Here is a 19,020-nt window from a genome sequence, read left to right as displayed (position 1 = left end):
ACAACTGGGAATAGCTTGTCATCATCAGTAACAGATGTCTTCCAATGTAGATAGGCAAAGACACATTCTTCCGTAACTATAAAATTCTTGATTATATTTGTGACTATAATAACATCATGGAGATCTCCACACTGTTCATCCCCTAACCTTGGGAGACTTATATCACATGTATCTATATACGACCTAATGCTTTATCCCTCACCCCTTTTTAAACTGATAATCACATCTTTAAAAAAAGCTATACGATCTCTTTAGCCTGTTTAGCTACATCTAGCAGAATTGTTTCACCCCTAGCTGTCATATTTCGTTTTTAGTATCCTGTATCTAGAATTACTCCAGTCCCTCATATTTTGTTTCCCAAGCTTCTGACATTAGTGACTTAGCAGTTCACCACATCATCAGGAACAACATCCAGTTGATCCAGAGGATTATTCTTAGAAATAAATTTCCAATTATTTTTCTTTCTAATATTCATATTTGATCCTTTTTTTTTTTTGCACTACTTCTCCTTCATCTTCTTTTAATAATGGACTTGTATTGACTTAATTATATCATTAGATCACCTGAAAAAGAATGCATATTTTATTGTAAAACTACCTCACACTAGTGCTTTATCTGTTTTTCTGCACTCCCTTCACAATGAAGACATAGATATTGTTATCAGCTCTTTTGTGTTCTACTCAACCTACAAAAATTTTCAACACTCCAAACTAAAGAATTTTCTTTTTCTATCATGTAAAAGCTTTATTAAGCATGACAATGCATCCTTTCCTCCTACTGTTCCGCTTTTTCTCTCCTCACTCACACTGGACTTCTGTAAATTGCCATACAAGGTCAACATCTTGTTTTTCTTGTTTATAAACCAATTCCTTTGCCACTTGGAGAAGTCCGTATGCCTCCCTTCAAGCACTGTAGAGATAGATATCCCTTAAGAGTAATAATCCAGCTTTTTAATAGTTTTTTCAATAAACGGTTTGTAAATGTGTATATTATGTACTCAGATCAATACTGCATGACAGACAATCTTGCAGTGATTTTTCCCACTGATAATCAGCAAGCACATTTCTGCACAGACAATCCCAGACAACCTGTATCTGTAAGCATTTCTTCAATTTTGCTTCTGTTTTTTTTTATTCCCAAGCCAGTCTCTAATTGAAGACAAACTCCAGGATGTCAGAACTTTCTGATAAACAATTTCACACCATATTTGACCTTCTGAAACAACATAAGAAATCAGATTGTCAGTTTGAATGTTTGTTTGTTTGTTTTTTACCTGAATTTCTGCTTTACAATGTTGGGATTTTTTCTGTCATTTTTTTTAACATCTTATTCCCCAGAATATGATGCATCTCTAGATGTCATTTGCAAACTTATTCCACTATGCATGGTCCCTCTTAGTAATAGTTTCTATTTATATGAAATCTATTATATTCTATGTAGTCACTAGGTGATTACTTGAGTCTACTTTTCATACTCATTATTAGCCTCTGTTTCCTGAACATGCCTGCCTACCAGCATTCATTCATTTCCTTTTTTCTTAGACTATAAAATTAACTTGGCTTGGGGATTCTTTTGCTTGGCGCCCCAACTAGATACCATCAAACGCGATTCTGTCCTTTCCCATGATGGTGCCTGCTGGTGACACAGAAATCAGAATTGACTAATTATATGAATACCACTGTATATTACTCATGGAATCTTGTATCTAAAATCTTTACTATAACTATCAAGCAGGAAACTGGTTTTCTGTGAAGATCCTTTCATTTTCTGTGTTAAATTTTAATGATCAACAAGTCACTCCACATTGCACATACTTTCTGTCCCCCCTAGCTTTGATGCATGCCTTGGTGTTTGGCAATGTGACTGCCATAATTCAGAGGATGTACTCCAGATGGTCCCTTTATCACACAAGAACGAAGGATCTAAAGGACTTTATACGGGTCCATCACCTGCCACAGCAGCTAAAGCAAAGGATGCTTGAATATTTCCAAACCACGTGGTCCGTCAATAATGGAATTGATTCCAATGAGGTAACCAAATGAAGGAGGTTGTACGTTTGATGGTTTTGACTATGGACCTAGGGTCGTGGGAAGTGGGACGGGCAGGGCAGTAATTTTCCATTTGTGATGCTGTGTTTTGCGTAAAATTACATATTAAAAAAAGAGCATCTTTAAAAATAAAGCTGGGTTGTCCCAGGAAGAGGGTATACTACTGAAAAATCTGATTTAGAACATCGTAACATATATCACAAATTCAAAATTCTCCATAATTCTGAAATGCTGAAGAGGCATTCTTTAGAAATCTTTTGGATGATACCAGCAGAAACACTCCATTTTTGCCTTTCACCAAACAAAATATTTAATCTTTTTTTTTTTTTTTTTTCTGGTATTTTTTAAAGGAGGCACTTCTCTAGAGCCCTTTCCTCCCTCAATTTTCTTTTATTCTTTGCAATACTGTAAACAAGTAGTTTGAGCTTAATTTTTATGTTATTCATTTACCTATCTTTTTAAATCTTGCAAAATGTAACATGAAAGTGAAATCAAAAGAGAGATTTCTGGACATGTCTTTGCTTGCTTGTTTTAAATGACTTGTCCAGGTTACGTGTTACTATGTTCCAGGAGGAATAATGTCTTCTCTCTGCTGGAGTGCTCTTTGAATGAACCACTCATTTCAGAGTTCTTGTTATATATGTCATTATAAAACTCAGTGATCTCTAAAGATAATGTGAAAATAAGCAGAAAGATTTGGCTTTGAGAACATTCTTTTTGTGATAAATTCTTTTTGCGGTGTGCACAGCACAAAGAATGGGATTTTCAACAGCATCCTAGCAACGAAGGAAACTAATAAGATTTACAAAGGTATAAAAAACCCTTATGTCAAGCCTTTCCTGGATTTGGTTAAGGATCACCTTCAGCTTCTCTATCTTTAGTCCCACTGAAAATGAGTGGCTGCTGTATTATAAGGGCAGCCTCCGGAGACATTGTCAATAATATTTCATGATTTGTCTCCCATCCACAAACTGCCTTGTCTAAGCCCACCTGGGCACATGTTGGCTGATAGCATTTCTCAGATGCCAGATCTCCTCAGACTACAGAGAAAACGAAGCTTATAGGCTTGCAGCTTGCATGGTTCAGAGCTCTGCCCATAGGCAGGCAGTGTATTTTTCATCAGTAGGACAGATACTTGAAACCACTTAAATATTTTATTTTTTTTTAATCTCCACCTGAAATTTTAGATTATTTGAGCAGTTATATATTATTCTCAGAAGACTATCTCTGAGCAGAAAGATGTTCGTCTCAATTTTGTCATCCTGCAGCAGATCTTCTGTGAAACATACATAGATGTCATTAAGTGTTTGCCAGGCTACAATGGGAATTTGCCTAAAATTAAGACTGAGTCAAAACAGGATGACCTTATAGTCTTTCAGTTTTCATAGGTTCTTCCCCTGAACATGCACCTTGCCTGCAGTCCTTTCCCTCCTCTCCTTCAGTGTCCAAGTGCATCTTTAAAAAATAAAACAAACAAAAGTCTAGAGGCTTTTCGAATTATTTGTCTTCCAGCAGTTTTACCATAGAAGCAGCAATATACCCTACCAGCGAAGAATTAAAAAAAAAAGTCTAAACTAATTTAGTTTTCCCCTGGGTTCAGTGTATATGCCACTGTATACAGTGTTCTAACAGCTAAGAACTTAGACAAGATTAAATTGTGCACTAGGGGGAATATCTACACACAGTGTTGTCAAAACTTGTTCTTTTTATAAAGACATATTTTTATTCTTTTTTGTTTTTCTGAAATTTCAGTGTATGTCAGTGTAAACATTTTTTTAAATCATAGTACATATCGTATCAAGGGAATAAGAAAAATCAAAGGGAAATCTTTATCAGTAAAATCAGAATACGTGCAGCACTACTAAATCAGATAACTTCTGCAAAAGATGAAACAGGTTGTTTTACACTTTTTCTCTTATTGGCCCCTTTTTCTCATTTTTGGACAGCTTTTAAAAGACTTCCCGGATGAGCTACGTTCAGACATCACCATGCACTTGAACAAGGAGATTTTGCAGCTCTCCCTTTTTGAGTGTGCCAGCCGTGGTTGCCTCAGGTCTCTGTCTCTGCATATCAAAACCTCCTTCTGTGCTCCTGGGGAATACCTCCTCCGGCAGGGAGATGCCCTGCAAGCGATCTACTTTGTGTGCTCAGGTTCCATGGAAGTCCTGAAGGACAGCACGGTGCTGGCAATTCTTGGTATGTTCATAATCATAGCTTCAAAGAGAAAGAATCCTCCTCCAGTGTAGGAGGACCTTCAATACTAACTGATGACTTAGTGTGCCCTAGTAGGCTGATAAGAAAGAATTTTTTCCAGTTTTAATCTGCTGTTTACACAAATGGACATTCCTACTTTTTAGTTTAAACTTCAGTATTTTTTGCCCTAAAGAGCTTTCACTTGCTAGAGTGTTAACGGTGCAATATTTCACTTGTATCCTGATTTTCTTATTCTCTCTGCTTTGCATGTAGGGAGGTACTTGCTAGCTTTTGATACAAATTATTGCTTTCAACTGAGCTTGATGATAGTATTGATACCTCAAGGGACATTGGTTATTAGTTCCTAAATCTTTCAGGAAAATTAGTGGCAAGGTGGTGCAAGACTGCTCTCGTTCTTTGCATGCATATGAACAGCCCTTGCAGGACATCTGTATGATTAAAACCAGGCATCATTGGCTCTGCTTCCCAAAGAGTTACTTCTTCAAGCTAATAGATGCTGCCAGAAGTCATCTGAGTATATAAAAACAGAGAAAGGCCAAAAGTTCTGTTCTAATAAATCTTGTTTAATTGTTGTTTGCTAGATGACTACTTTAACTTAAGCATCTCTATCTGTAAATTTCAGTGATTGGCCTCAATCCAATTCCTAGCAAAGATTTTCCCTTTATCTTCAGCTAAAGGATGAATAGTTAATGCTTTAAAAGTACTTTGAGAAAGTAAAATATAAAATTTTACCCTAAATGTAAATAACTAATTTCTTATTATTTTAATATCTCTTTAGATTCAAGTGCCTTCTTCTTTCTGATAACTCTTAATATTCTTGCAAAGCAGAGTTTGAAATAACATTCCCTTTTTTGTTTTCCTTCCTGTTTTGTGGGATTGCACTAGACTGTTGATAATGCAAGCTTCTGATCTTCTTTAATTGAATTTCCTTTATTTCACTAGCATGCATTTGATTGGTCCATTTTTAGAATATAAATGTGATACACATCCTAGTTTTTTCATAACTCTTTAATTCCATTACAGTCCACATCCCTCTGTCACTCATTTGTACCAACGAAGTTTTCAAATGCCTCCATTTTATTGGATCAGACAGATCAAAGATATAAAATGTCTTAGAAAAAAACATAAGCTTACGCATATCAAAAGGTCGAAAGCTGCCCTCATTGGATCTATGATTTCATTCATGATTCCATTTTCAGACACTTCTGAAAATGTTAATGAAAACATCATTGTGTAATGGTGACAATGAAAAAAAGTCAGAAAGAGATTAGTGGATTTCTGAGAGAAGTTAATGAAATTGTAATGCAAAAACATAAACATAATATGATGAAATAATGCTTCATTACAGTGAATGGGAGCTCCATCATTTAAACCTAAGTAACACCAGCAGAAGGTAAATGCATCAAATCTGTAGGTCCCTATGAGAAAACATGTTACTGATGTAAAGTAAGCAGTTTTTTCCTGACAATGCTGGGTTACTTACAGCGTCCAGTCCACTATTTTATAATTCTGTCATGATTCTAATTCTAGCAGATTAGTTTTGTTTACTAAACCATTCTCACTAACAAGCAATACAGAAACAATACAATTAAATGCTCCAATTAAATACAGCTGTTTGTTATCTCTTGAGACTATTACTTGATATCTAATAATGATGGTTAGGATATCTTTTATAGGAAAATATGTTTTAATAGAACAGTTATGTACTGTTTGAGTACACAGATTTGTTTAAAAATATTAGCCATAAGTAATTTAAAAGATATCCATAAAGACAAGCAATTTATATCTTTGCCTGCATGTCCCAGATATATTAACAAACAGAAGCATCTGCATAAACATTTCTAAAGTTTCTCCTCCAATGAAAAAGAGCTACTAACTTACATGATTCTGTTTATATTAAAGATGTTTATATTTAAGGTACGATCACTTCACTCCTGCATTAATTCTACATCAAACGCAGCTTATTAGTTACAGCTTTTGCTACCTCATTTTCATTTGAAAATAAACATATTTTAGCATTATCAGATCAATTGTAGTGTTTTTCAGGCTGACATCATTTCATTAAACATTGTAACTACAATGAGATAGCACTCTAATATATTTTCCAAAGTATTTATGCATTACTGGTGTTAATACAGTTTATACGCCAAAAAAGTTTCTAGTTAAGATGTTTAAAGATCATTTTCGGCATATACGAAATATTTTTTCTCTCGTCTGTAGTTACACAGCCAGCAATAGATTAACATTGCCCAACACTGTCTAAAGACTTGTTGATACTTACGGTAAAAAGTAAAAGTAAATTCTTGCTTAGCTTTACATCATATTAGATTACATAAATATCACATCAGTTGACAAGAAATAATAAGTGTGATGGTCATCTATTGGATTTATCTTTCCCTAAAACTAATACTAGTTCTCATTTATACCAACCGCAATTTTTAAGAAACACCAGAGTAGCATGAGTGTATGCATATTTCTAACATAAAATAAAATCCCTCCCTGTGCTGGGTTTATGGCAAGCTCTTTTGAGGAAGTTGTTCAAACTTCATGTAGATAGAAAAAATCACGAGTAGTATTTAAAGTATAAAATTATCTTATCTAAGTAGCTTCAGGAATGGTTTGCTGTTTAGTTTAACCTTACCCTTCAAGTTCACTATTTCTTGTGTAATACCCAGCTGGAATCACATGCTGGGTGGATTTTCAGGTTTTGTAGTCTTCACTTATTACCGATTAATCATAGAATAATATAAGATTGGAAGGGACCTCTGGAAGCCACCCAACCTAAGGGTGCTTAAAGCAGGGCCAATTTACACACAGTATCACAGTATGTTTGGGATTGGAAGGGACCTCAAAAGATCATCTAGTCCAATCCCCCTGCTGGAGCAGGAACGCCTAGCTTCCTCAGGGCCATGTCCACACACATTCTGAAGAATGTTGTCACAGTGAATCCACAGCTTCTCTGAGCAGCCTGTCCCAGTGTTTGACCCAGCCTCATGCTGACTTTCATTTCCTGATCTCTAATCACTTATTTTTATTGTTGTTACAACTTGTTCCCAGTACATCTCATCATATTGTGTACTCAGAAAATGAATTTATCTCTGTTTTCTCTACACTTGTCACATTAGGCTGTTAAAGACATCAATAATTTGAATGGACAATCTATGCTTAATCATGTGTTTGCTAAAATGCTATCTTAATGTTCAATTTTTTGAAAAATAAAATCATGCCTGCTATTCATTACTAGTGTAGATCATAATGTCATACATATCTACTTGATTGCTCCCTTAAATCAGGTAGTTACCTATCTGGAAATCAGTCTTTGTACCTCTAGCAAACTGCATATAAGATTGAACCTAAAAATAAATAAATAAATAAATAAATAAATTTTTAAAGGCAGCTTTTATTCAAAGATCCTTTAGAATGTTATTAATTAAACAACGCAGTGGTGACACTGGGATTTAAGATCTAGTAATTATGTTGAATACATTCAGGATTCAGAAAAAAAGGTAAAGAATTCATACTTTTAAGATTATCATTTTCATATTTTCTTTTAGGTAAAGGAGATTTAATTGGAGCAAACCTATCTATTAGGGATCAAGTAATTAAAACAAATGCAGATGTTAAAGCTCTCACATACTGTGACCTCCAATGCATTATCCTCAAAGGTCTCTTCGAAGTGCTCGACCTTTACCCAGAGTATGCTCACAAGTTTGTTGAAGACATACAGCATGATCTCACATACAATCTAAGAGAAGGCCATGAAAGTGATGTAAGTATCTTTAAAGGTCTCTGCAGTTATTGCTGCCTCTAAGATTTTACTGATACTTTAACCAGTTCTCATATTTTTGCCATAGTAAAGAAATAATACACAGATTGTGTTAAAAGGACCACTCATTCCATTTGTTTGATAATTCAGTCATTACCTACATGAATTGTTTATCAATTGATCAAATCATAAGTATTGAACATGTTCTCAGTTTCTCATTTTCCATAGAAAACATCATCTATGGAAGAACATTTTTATTTAATATTTTGTTATTTTTGGTTATGTTTAAAAATAATTCATAGTTAAGTAAAACATGTGTCCAAATAAAGGTATTTAACTATGCCTTTTTAGTGGCTCATGCGCCAGCCTAATGAACATTTATTTCATAGATCACTGATTATTACTTTGTAGTTAAGAAGATTTTCACACACATTCAAAACGAGAAACAGTTGTTTCTCATCACACTGCAACTAAACTGTGTTTTCTATTTAAATGAGCAATTTAATGTGGAAAAAAAAAACAACAACAACAACAAAAATTCCAGATAAAACACTGCTGCAAGACATCAGTATAGACTCATCAAAGCACTTGCATTGATATTTTGTAACAAAAATATATATTTAGATTTTAATAATGAAAAGCTTTTCTGACAGCTCTATTTTTCTGACTTAACCATATGATTGAACAAAGATAGTGACAGCCAAACTTTCATTTGGGTAGTTAACCATTCAGGTATTTGTCTTTTTATTGTGCTTCTCCTTACACACAGAGAGAAATAATATTGAAAGCGCATAACTAGTGAAAAGGATATTAGCAAGGCAGGGGACGCATTTAATTCTAAGGCAGCATAAAGGACAAAAAAAGGTTATTTGTTTGGGCACACACTACAAAGACCTTCAGAGTTTAAAAACTCCACACACTGTGTGGCTGTTATCCTCTATATAGTGTAGGCAGGCACTCTCTATTATATAGAGTGGCCTGTTGTTTGGCTGGTTTACGAAGAAAAGTGTTAATGCGTGTCCTACATGCATGCCATTCTAGTACTGTGGCTTCTCTGCTCATGCCCACTCACGTGTTCCTGTGCAGAAGGTCATGGCGAGTTCTGCCCTGCAGTAGTCACCCATGGGGATTGTCACCTGCCTGAGGGACCTCTGGGCTGACTGAACAGCTTCAATGCATGCAAGAACAGTAGGCCAAAATCCCTTCTCAGCTTAAACACCCAATGAATGCCATAGATAGGCTGATTTTTCCACATAAATTTCTTATTAGGTATACTTTGGCACCAGTGTTTCCACAGCAATGCTCTGTAAACAGTGGCTGTAGAAAGGTGTAAATATATGAATGCAAACTTGTAGAGAGGAAAATAATCAGGAAATCTCATTTGTTTGTCTTTTGAAATGTCCCCAAACTTCCTGCTGCTGAAGATAGCAGCTGAGAGAGTACACAGCTGTTCTGAGAATTTGAAGGTTAGTTTGTATAACCAACACATTTTCCTTGGAGAGGAATGCTTAATCTGAAAAGGAGTTTAACTCCATGAAAAGGTAGGGTTTGACAGTGATTGCATTCTCCTCTCCAGTTTTGTTATGGACCCTGATGAACCCCCACAATGTATTTCTTCATTATTTTCTGTATGATGACAACTCTGGGGATTACCATCTCAGCTGCATACACATTTAGCTTTTATAAAATCAGGGACAACTCTTTCCAATTAGAGTTGGCTGGGGGATGTGTAGACTCTCTGCTGAAAGCAAGCCTACACCAGCTTTGAAGGTGAGAGTGCAGACAGGAAAAAAAAAAAAAACACCTCCTCACACTCACTGTGGAGGATGGAATTTAAAGAAGTACAGGATATATCCAAGCACCCTTTCTTCTTTAAAAAGGAAAATATTTACAGCATTTGTGCATATACACTGTATTTTCATGTTATCCATTATCTAAAACTTAAAGGGAAACAAAAAAAACCTAACACTGAGTAGCATCTAGTGTCACAGACAAATATAGAGAACCCAAGATAGATTATTTGAATGTCACTTTCTCCTACATCCTTGGTTTAACTATATCCTCCACTAGTATTCCTCTTGTAACAGAACTAATCTTGGTCATGTGCATCGCTTTTATCCAACTGTTTTACTTATAAATCAGGATAAAGAACAGGACTCAGGTGGCCAAAAATTGTATAAAAAGAAGGCTCATAAAATGAGGGAAGATATCTATGTCAGTAGCAAGTGTTTCTGGTCAACCACTCACTCTGCTTCACTTAGAGAATTTCATATCTTCATGAATGTAATTTGGCAAGAGGAAATAATCTGAGTCATCTGATGGTTTATATGGAATAGCAAGAAGGTTTTCAGAAGTACAACGTACGGGCATGAAAATATGACTATATATACACATAGCATTATTTCTTGGAAATGGTGCTATGGGGAGAATTGGGCAGCTCTGACACTGCATCTTGATATTTCCCTAAGACAGGGAGATTTTACTTATGCAAGTGTCCATGACTTCTGCAGCTTTACGGACATTTGGCTTTCAGAGAGCTTTTCCATAATTAAAGAGTAGATTGATTCATTTGAATAAGTCAGTTTTTTGGTCTTTTTCCTTGGATGTTTTAAATTATTGCAAATTTGCAGCTGAATGTGAATGTAATGCTTCTGAAAATGGACCAGTAGCAGCATTTAGGGTCAGGTGAACTGCAGGGTGAAAGAGCATGAATTTCCCATTATGACTTGTCAAGTGCCTCTATGTCCTGACCTAAAATATTATTGCATTTTCAGTCACAGTCTACCAAAACCGCCTTAGGTTGTAGATTTTCTAACACTTTAAGCCAGCATTAAATGGTTGAGGCTGCAGAAAGATGTAGTCCCGGTGATCCATTATCCCTTTCCTTGTGCTGTTTGAACTGTTCATTGCACACAAAATTCAATAGGAGATTTGAACTGAATTATTAAAAGTAAGTGGTCTGAAAATGGCCAAAAATCATTGGGAGTTTCCTGATCCCAGAGTGTCAAAGTTGTACACTTAGCACTAGATCATGTAACTATCCCACCCACACAGAAATCTCTAGGAAAACTTTTAAAATGTTTTCTTCGTTCATTTGCAAGTCTAAGAGTGTATATAATGATGTATTCTGTCTGTGTTAAAATCCAAGCAAGGCATAATAGTAGAAAAAGCTCCAGGATTTCCATACCCATGTCACTTTTTAGTAAAAGAAGGAGGAGCTGTAACCAGATTTCCCAGTAATAACTAGAAACTGTAGCTGTCTAGTTATAGATTGAAATTGTTTTTTAAGCAATCTTGGAAGAAAAGCTCAGGAGATTTTAAGTACGGATGCTAGCAATTGTGTAACTATTTCAGTGTTTAATGAGTAACAGACAAACAGAAAGATGCAAAAACAGGGTGAGAAAGTTTCAGTGGTTCCTCATGATAGCTCTAAACCCAGCAACTGTTAAGTGATTTATGGTCATAACAATTAACGTGTGTGCAAACACACTGGCAGTGCTATTATGCCATCTTTTTACATATTCCCATCACAGTGAGATGTAAATTAGGAAAAAAATCTTTATGTTGAATATATGTATTCTGCCCTTTACTTTCTTTGCTGCACTTTGCTCAAGGAACTCATAACTGTTTCTGTAAGAGTGTTCAATTATTTGAGGATAGTTAGTATAGGCTAATTTGTTTCACAGCTGGAGTCATGACCTTAAAACAACTCAGCCATTCAGGTGTTTCACCCAATTTTTCTAGGTCTGTGACTGTGATGTCATAATCATGAAATAGATTGCTAAGTGACACAGATTTTGACACCTGCCTTACCCGACCCATATACTTTTGCACTATATATTACATGTTGCATATGTAGCAGGCAGTGAGAGAGAGAGATACAAGCTGATAAAAGCTGAGCACTCATAAGAAAGTTCTTACAACATATAATACAATTACATGAAAGAAACAGGAAATTATTTTGCTACCCACCAGCTCTGGAATACATGTGCTATTTTATGGATTTAGAAAGCAGTAGCAGATGCTCATAATTCTGGATAATCTTATGAGGTCAATATTTGCACAGCATCTTTGTGGGATTGGTAAGAGTTTATTGTTTCCGATTATTTTTTGTGTCTGCAGTGTAGATATCATTATTCATCAAAAAAACCCCAAAGGCTGGTTACAGGCAGGCTGATACAAAGAACAAAAGGCCTCCTTGATGCCTATGCCATCCCTCCAGCTGTAATGAAGTCCCAAAGGAAGATAAGACCCACTCAGGCACAATCTTTGATGTGCTAGAGCTCAATCAGTATGTGTCATTTTTAAAAAGAAAAGGTGATATTCCTGAAGATTCAAAAAATCTGCATTTGTATACAGGACTCATAATTTATAAGAATCAACTTCTCCTTTTGCAGGCTTAGAAGTAGTGTTCTGCCTCCTATAAGAGCATTCCTGCCCCCTTTCCCCAAAAGAGAAGAAGCTACTCTCTTCAAAATGAAAATACTCAGTCTCTGAAGCAGGAGGGAGGATTGCTTCCTTCAGTGCATCTGCAGTGTAAATGTGACAAAGTCACATAGAGACAAAGATTGCACAAGTGGTAGATTCTTCCTCCAGTTGGGAACATCGACTTTTACTGCAGCTCAGTCAGCCTTCTCAATAATAAAATAAACAAACAAATTTTAAAAGACAAGCAAGAAGCAATAAAAAACAAATATTTGTTTGTTTGTTTGTTTGTTTCCCTGCAGAAAGGCACTGTGTGACAAAATGGGGCTTAATTCTTGTGCTTTGGAGAGGCTGGTGTTTAGAATTTATTAAATTTTAATGATTCAGTTGTGGGATATTTTTAATATAATAAAGCTGAGGTTGCTACTAGCAATACCAAACAAATTACAAGGGATGCTCCTCATTTTCTACCAGAAAACCTGAAAACTGGCCAAACCAATTGTTCTTAAAGGTGAAAACAGCTCTAAGCTCTGGAGCAAACAACAGAGGGCACATCTTGGGAAGAAAAAGGGTTTCGAATTCTAATCTAAATTATGCTGGTTTCCGGTTCATTCCAGCTAAGCATTAAGTGTTTTAACAATGTATATTTAACTCAAATTTATTTCTTTTTAATTGATTTATTTCTAGACTTCTATATTTATTTGTGACAACTGATGTCATTACTTCTGTAGGGAAAAAGAAAAGCAAAAATATTTTGGATGCAAGCACAAAATTCAGGTGAAAATCTGTCTGGCCACTGTCTGTTTTTCAGCCAGTATATTTTGTATTTGACATACATTAATTCTTGCCTCTTTAGGCATGCATTTTCTAGAAATTCTAGTATAAATCTGTTGAATTTATGAATGCTGCTTTCCAATATAGTAATAATTCAGAAATAATTCTACCTGTTACATAGTTGATTATCTATTATGAATCAACAATGGAAATAGCATGACATTTCTGATTTTTTTAGTGTGTCTTTATTTTCTGCGTAGTAAATAGTATTTTGCTTTAAAGAAACAAATCAAAGTTCTCCTGTTTGCAATTCTAGAGGTACTAAGGAAAAAATAAGCTTTTTAAAAAAAATTGCTACTTTTAATTTTGGCAAGTGTTGTAAGCTAAGAAAAACCTGATAGAAACTTCAGTCACATAATTACATATTGATATGTTTAATTTTCAGAACAAAAAAAAAAATCCTATTTCTCGGGTATTACCTATGTGTTTGTAACAAAACCTATGCATTGAAAAAAATAATTTCCAAATAAAATCTTACTACACTGACACAGTCATAATTCTTCCACCCCAGCCTATACCATAGCTCGTCCTGTACACTGCAGGGCAATCACAGATGCAAAATATTTTTCATCATAAATAATTTCTATAGATTTCCTGAATAATTCCAGTCACCTTTTTAACAGAGAAGAGGGTTTTGCCCCATTACCCAGTAGCTCTGTAGAAAGAAGTGGCTTACCTTAGAAAAGTTTTAAAGTCGTACTTTGACATTTAGAGTGGGCTCAGGTAACTTTGAGAAAACATGCCATTTTTAAACAAACTTACATGCAATTAAACATCACTTTTTGTCAATAGCTTGTCTGGCAGAAGAACATCTACTATTACTGCAGGTGTAACTCGCTGATGTTTATTGTCTATGGCAGAGTAGGTATGAATTCTGCAAAACAAGAGACCAGTCAATGGTAATTTTTGTGTTTCTATACAAGAATTATTACAACAGGCAGAATATAGCAGTGAATAAATCACCTAAAGCAAAAGAAGGCTAATACTTTATATGCATGATTATTCAGGGGGGCAGGAGGGTGAGAACAAACAAAGAAAAATCAACCACTGCCTTAAATTCCTGTTTATTATCTTTATTATCTTTGAGAGCTTGGCAGCAAGACAGAACATTTTCCCATTGTTCTGTTAGAGATTCTAAGTGACTGATGGCTGTCCATCCACTGTTTTTTGCCTGCCAGTCACTATATTGACATTACTCTTTTGTGCTTCTTTGGGTATGAGATGGAGTCTGCCAATTTCTGATCTTTCCAGCAATTATAGTATATGAATGAAGGTGCTCCTCATACTATCAAAAACTAAAATAATTTTTAAAGTGTGAACATATAATTAACTTTGAGATGTGAGTTCTGACGTGTTCACAGGAGAAGGTCTTTTACCTGCCTCTGTGCATGGACTACTCTGCAATCAGTGCTGCTGTGAAATATTGCTTAGTGCTCTTTCACATTTTACAAGCTATGAACATTTTTTTTCATGCTTTTGGGACCATCTGGAATTCTTTTTTTCCTTCTTCCCTCTCTCCTTCATCTTCCCAAAATAAATTACCCTATTGCTGAATAAGAGAGCACTCGTACATCATTTACACAGCTCAACTCCTATATTTCTATGGAACAAGTACCAGGATTGTGCAGCTGTAGAAGGGCATGATCACCAGCAAAAAAAAAAAAAAAAAACAGAGCAGTTCCTTCACCTGTTTTACACTTAATTTCTGATTTTTAATGAATGAGAAGCAGTTTAGGAAAAAGCTTTGCCATCTAGCTGTCTGCAAGGTATTTCACATCTCTCCTATATATTGATGTATTCATGACAGCGTGGTTTTGGTGGGTCTTTGATTATTTTAGGCAGATGCCAGCCTCAGACAACTGATTATGCTGCAATATCATCCTCCCTGTGCAGTGTTACAGTCAGTCCTTCCTCCACCCCCTCAACCTGGCAATTACCTGCTGCACTCAGCATAGGAGCAGGGCTGACCTGGAGCTATGATGCGAGTCAGGTTTCATTCCTTTTTGTTGTCTGATGACTCATAAAGCTGGTTTCCTTGCAGTCATTGGTGAGCATGATGTGTCGTGCCCCTGAGTCACCAGTTCACCCAGTACCCCTCAAGATAATAATCTCACTATCACGTTTCTAATATATCCTTCAATATGGTACAGCGCTGAGAAATAATGCAATACAGAAACATGTAATTCAAAAAGGACAGGCCGCTATGCCTTTTCTCTTGCAGGTTTGGTGGCCTTTTCATTTGCTTTCCTAGTATCTTTAGCTGAGGAATATTTTTTTTCTGGTTTCTTTTTCTTCTCCAGTCATTCTAACATTAAAACAAACAAACAAACAAACAAAAAAAACCCCACCACACAGCCACCTATAATGTTTGGGTTTTGTCTCTCTAATAGTTTATTCTTTTGAGTTGTGGTCATGTTCCAGTTAGGAAATTCATCCCATCACAACTTATTTCTGTGATTATGTCATCTTTGCAGTTCATCATTTCTTTCTCATAAATTCTTGTATATTTACAAGTCCTTTCTGTTTTACACCTAAATTTGCTGTAAGGATAAATCCCACAAGATGTAGAAGAGGCCAAAGGGAAGGAGAGAAAAATAACCCATTTATTTTTGTCTTGGAATATGTTAATATATGTGAGACATTCCAAAATTCCTACCTCTGTGGTCATTTTTTTTAATTTTATTAATGTGTTAAGAGACAGGAAGCGCAATTATTAGTTATACATTATTTATATTAAGACTATTCAATGCATATATGTAGTTAGGATTTTCACATTTGGACCTTAGTACTTTCTTGACAAATAATTTTCATTATAACTAGAATTAAAACGTTTAAATATGTGAAAAAATTTACTTCTAATTTTAGCTCTTGAGTCATTCTGAACACTCTCTATTCTCATTCATTTCACTTCCTGGGATTACTGCATTCTGCATCAGATTATAAAGCTTAACTAGGGGGTTACATGTTTTAAAAAAAAAAATCCAGGCTAGCAAAGCAGCTTATTGATGTTTTCAGACTGTGGTAGGAGAAGGGTATAAAACACAGTGTCAAACTGAATTTTAGTCAGAAAAAGCTCATGACTTTGAGAGAGTATTGCCTTGGAATATAGCTATATTTCTATTCTAATTACACAGGGATGATAACCTTTTCCAATATGCTTGATTGTGCCTGAGGAAAATCGATAATATAACTTTTACAATACTAATATTATATCTTTTTCTCTACACTGGAAGAATAGAAATAAAATTAATCCTAATACAACTTAAAGTGGTATTAATTTAGAAGGTTAATTTGTTTTTAAAATCAGAATTGCTTTTATTTTGCATTGATACAGCAATGACGAGATAGTGGCCTTAAATTTAGAAGCATTCTTACAGTAACCTATCCTTTTATTCTTCTGTAAAACTTATTTATGAAGGAAATTATAATACCACAATTTTTCTATAAGGACATTAATTCTGATGGCACAGACTACCTTGAGATGTAATGAGCATGTCAGACTGGCTTAAATGGTAAAGATCACTTTTTCAATGCTGTGATAAATAACATGATTGTAGTTACAAATACATACATACAGTATATACAGTACAGTACTGCATGTATAGTAAGTGTTCAGGGACAGGGTCCATTGATAATCACGCTATATTTATTTATTGACTGTCCATGTTGCCTTGGTTTCTAACCTACGCAGAACTTCTTGATTAACAAAGCTGACAAGAGCCCCAAAAAGCTATGAGCTCAGCTTTTCTGTATTATGTGTACATAGAAAACACAAATTGCATCTCAGTGTACAGAAATTATGATGGCTTTCTTACTTAACAAGATTTATACTTAGACTTCTGCTGATATCTTCACATGCCAGGACATGGTTTCTTGCCTTGAGGTGAAATCATGAGAATTTCTTTTCCAGTTACTGTACAGCTGCTGTCTTTCCCAAAGTTTTAACTCTGAATGTATCTATGGGGCAGATGTGTGTTCAATTCGCACTTTTTTGCCTTCTGGGAGAATTGAATAGAGTTTAATATACTGATCAATTTGCCACTGAAAAAGCAAAATATTCATTACTGAGAAAAAAAAATAAAAAGGAAACCGATTATGCCTGTCTTTGCATTCTGCTTAGTAAGGTATACCTTGAAAGACAGACAGAACTGGACTTTCTTAAAAATTCTCCACAAGTATGTTGCTATCCTCAGTGAGACATTTCTTATTAACACTTAGTCCCAAGGATTTGGCCTCTGAGTGCCAGCAAAACAACAGGGCATCATTGGGGATGCTTGGCAATGCAAGTAATAAAATTCATTGAGAGAATATTTTTTTAAATTCCACTTAATTGTCTTCCTCTTTTCTTTTAAAGAGCCTCTCTCAAGTTACATATACACATTTAGTAAAAAAATAATATGAAGTTTCATTTAAAGATAAATCTAACAATGCAAACTTAAAAGCAACTCTTCCATAGTACCCATAACCTTGAGTTGAGAAGTCTAATTGGATAGTAATATGCAGTGCCAGTCCTGCAAATATTTATGAATCTGTGTGAAAACAACTCAAAGTTGAATTCTACAAAGTTAAGCAGGCAAGTTTTATTGCTTTGAAAGCCCTTAGCGTGCATTGTAATTTCTATTAATATTATGCAAATTTCTACATTACTATAATCAAACTGTAGGAATATTAAAGTTTTCTCCACTACATCTTTTATCTGCATTAATAGACTAGTTTTTCCAAAAATGCAACCTGCCAGAGCAACATAGAGTCAGTGCCAGGTATATTGTCTATTTTAACAATTCCTCCTTTTGTCTTCTTTTGACCTTATTGACAGTGTCTTTAATTTTTTAATTCTTGTTGGCACAGGTTTGCTATGAAAGACGTCTGTTCAGAGCAGTCTATTTTCTTCTCCTGTTTTGGGGCTGGGGAAAGGGGTTAAGAATATAGAGGTAAAAATTACAAATTATACCACCTACATCTACCATTTATTTGATTGTAATTTTGAGCAAGTGACAGAGAGGCTAGTTTTTGTTTCCGTGACAACTTTTTAACATGAAATGCAATAGGTCTTGTATTGTTAATGCAACAATCAAAGTAGAATTACAAGCTTCTCCTGATTAATTCTGTGAAATTCACATCCAGGTTTCAAAGAAATATATGAAAAGTTTTAATATCAAATAAAAAAGCTCATGTGAAAAATTTGAATCCAAGATAGTATTCGTTTGCAAAAAAACTTATCCAAAGCTGACCACAAACAGCCAGTTACTGAACACCTGTCCTTAACTTCACAGGCTACAATAATTTTCTCAAAAGATAGAAATTATGTAGGAAAATGACTTAATATTGCAGAGTTCACAGCAATACACAGTTACTGGTCATCTAGGATATAATACCAGTGACAGAGCAGCTGTTAAATTCAGCTGCTAATTCAGTATATTCTTCCACAAAACCAGGAGAAGAGATAAGAATAAACCTGAAAAAATACAGGAACAAGCCAATGAACTACAGAAAGTATTTAAAAAATAATTTAAAATGGCAGGCAGATTAATTGCTCCTTAAATACAGATATAAAACAATTATATTTAACCTGACAAATTCTTTGTGAGTGATTGAATCCTTCGTGATCTAAAGGATTTGTGATATTTCATTGAAAAATTTCCTGATTATGGAAAACTGAGGCCTGAACACATGTGAGGCATTAAGCTTTTCAGCAGTACAGTAATCCCTTGTTATGTGTTTGTATCTTTGCCA

The 19,020-nt window shown here is 35.0% G+C and overlaps 1 protein-coding gene across 1 annotated transcript in view; it reads left to right on the top strand.

Annotated features, from left to right (window-relative positions):
• KCNH8 (potassium voltage-gated channel subfamily H member 8) overlaps positions 1–19,020 on the top strand; it is a gene marked incomplete at both ends in the record, with an annotated part of 188,164 nt that overhangs the window by 146,708 nt on the left and 22,436 nt on the right. The window contains 3 exons of the mRNA XM_080339990.1: positions 1,831–2,030; positions 3,995–4,244; positions 7,817–8,031. Coding sequence (XP_080196116.1) covers positions 1,831–2,030; positions 3,995–4,244; positions 7,817–8,031 — 665 coding nt within the window. The remainder of the gene's footprint in view (positions 1–1,830; positions 2,031–3,994; positions 4,245–7,816; positions 8,032–19,020) is intronic.

This window comes from Nesoenas mayeri (assembly GCF_963082525.1).
Source record: "Nesoenas mayeri genome assembly, chromosome: 2".
Lineage (NCBI taxonomy): Eukaryota > Metazoa > Chordata > Aves > Columbiformes > Columbidae > Nesoenas > Nesoenas mayeri.
The sequence above is the reverse complement of the archived record's forward strand: the minus strand, read 5'-3'. Positions and strand labels throughout refer to the sequence as shown.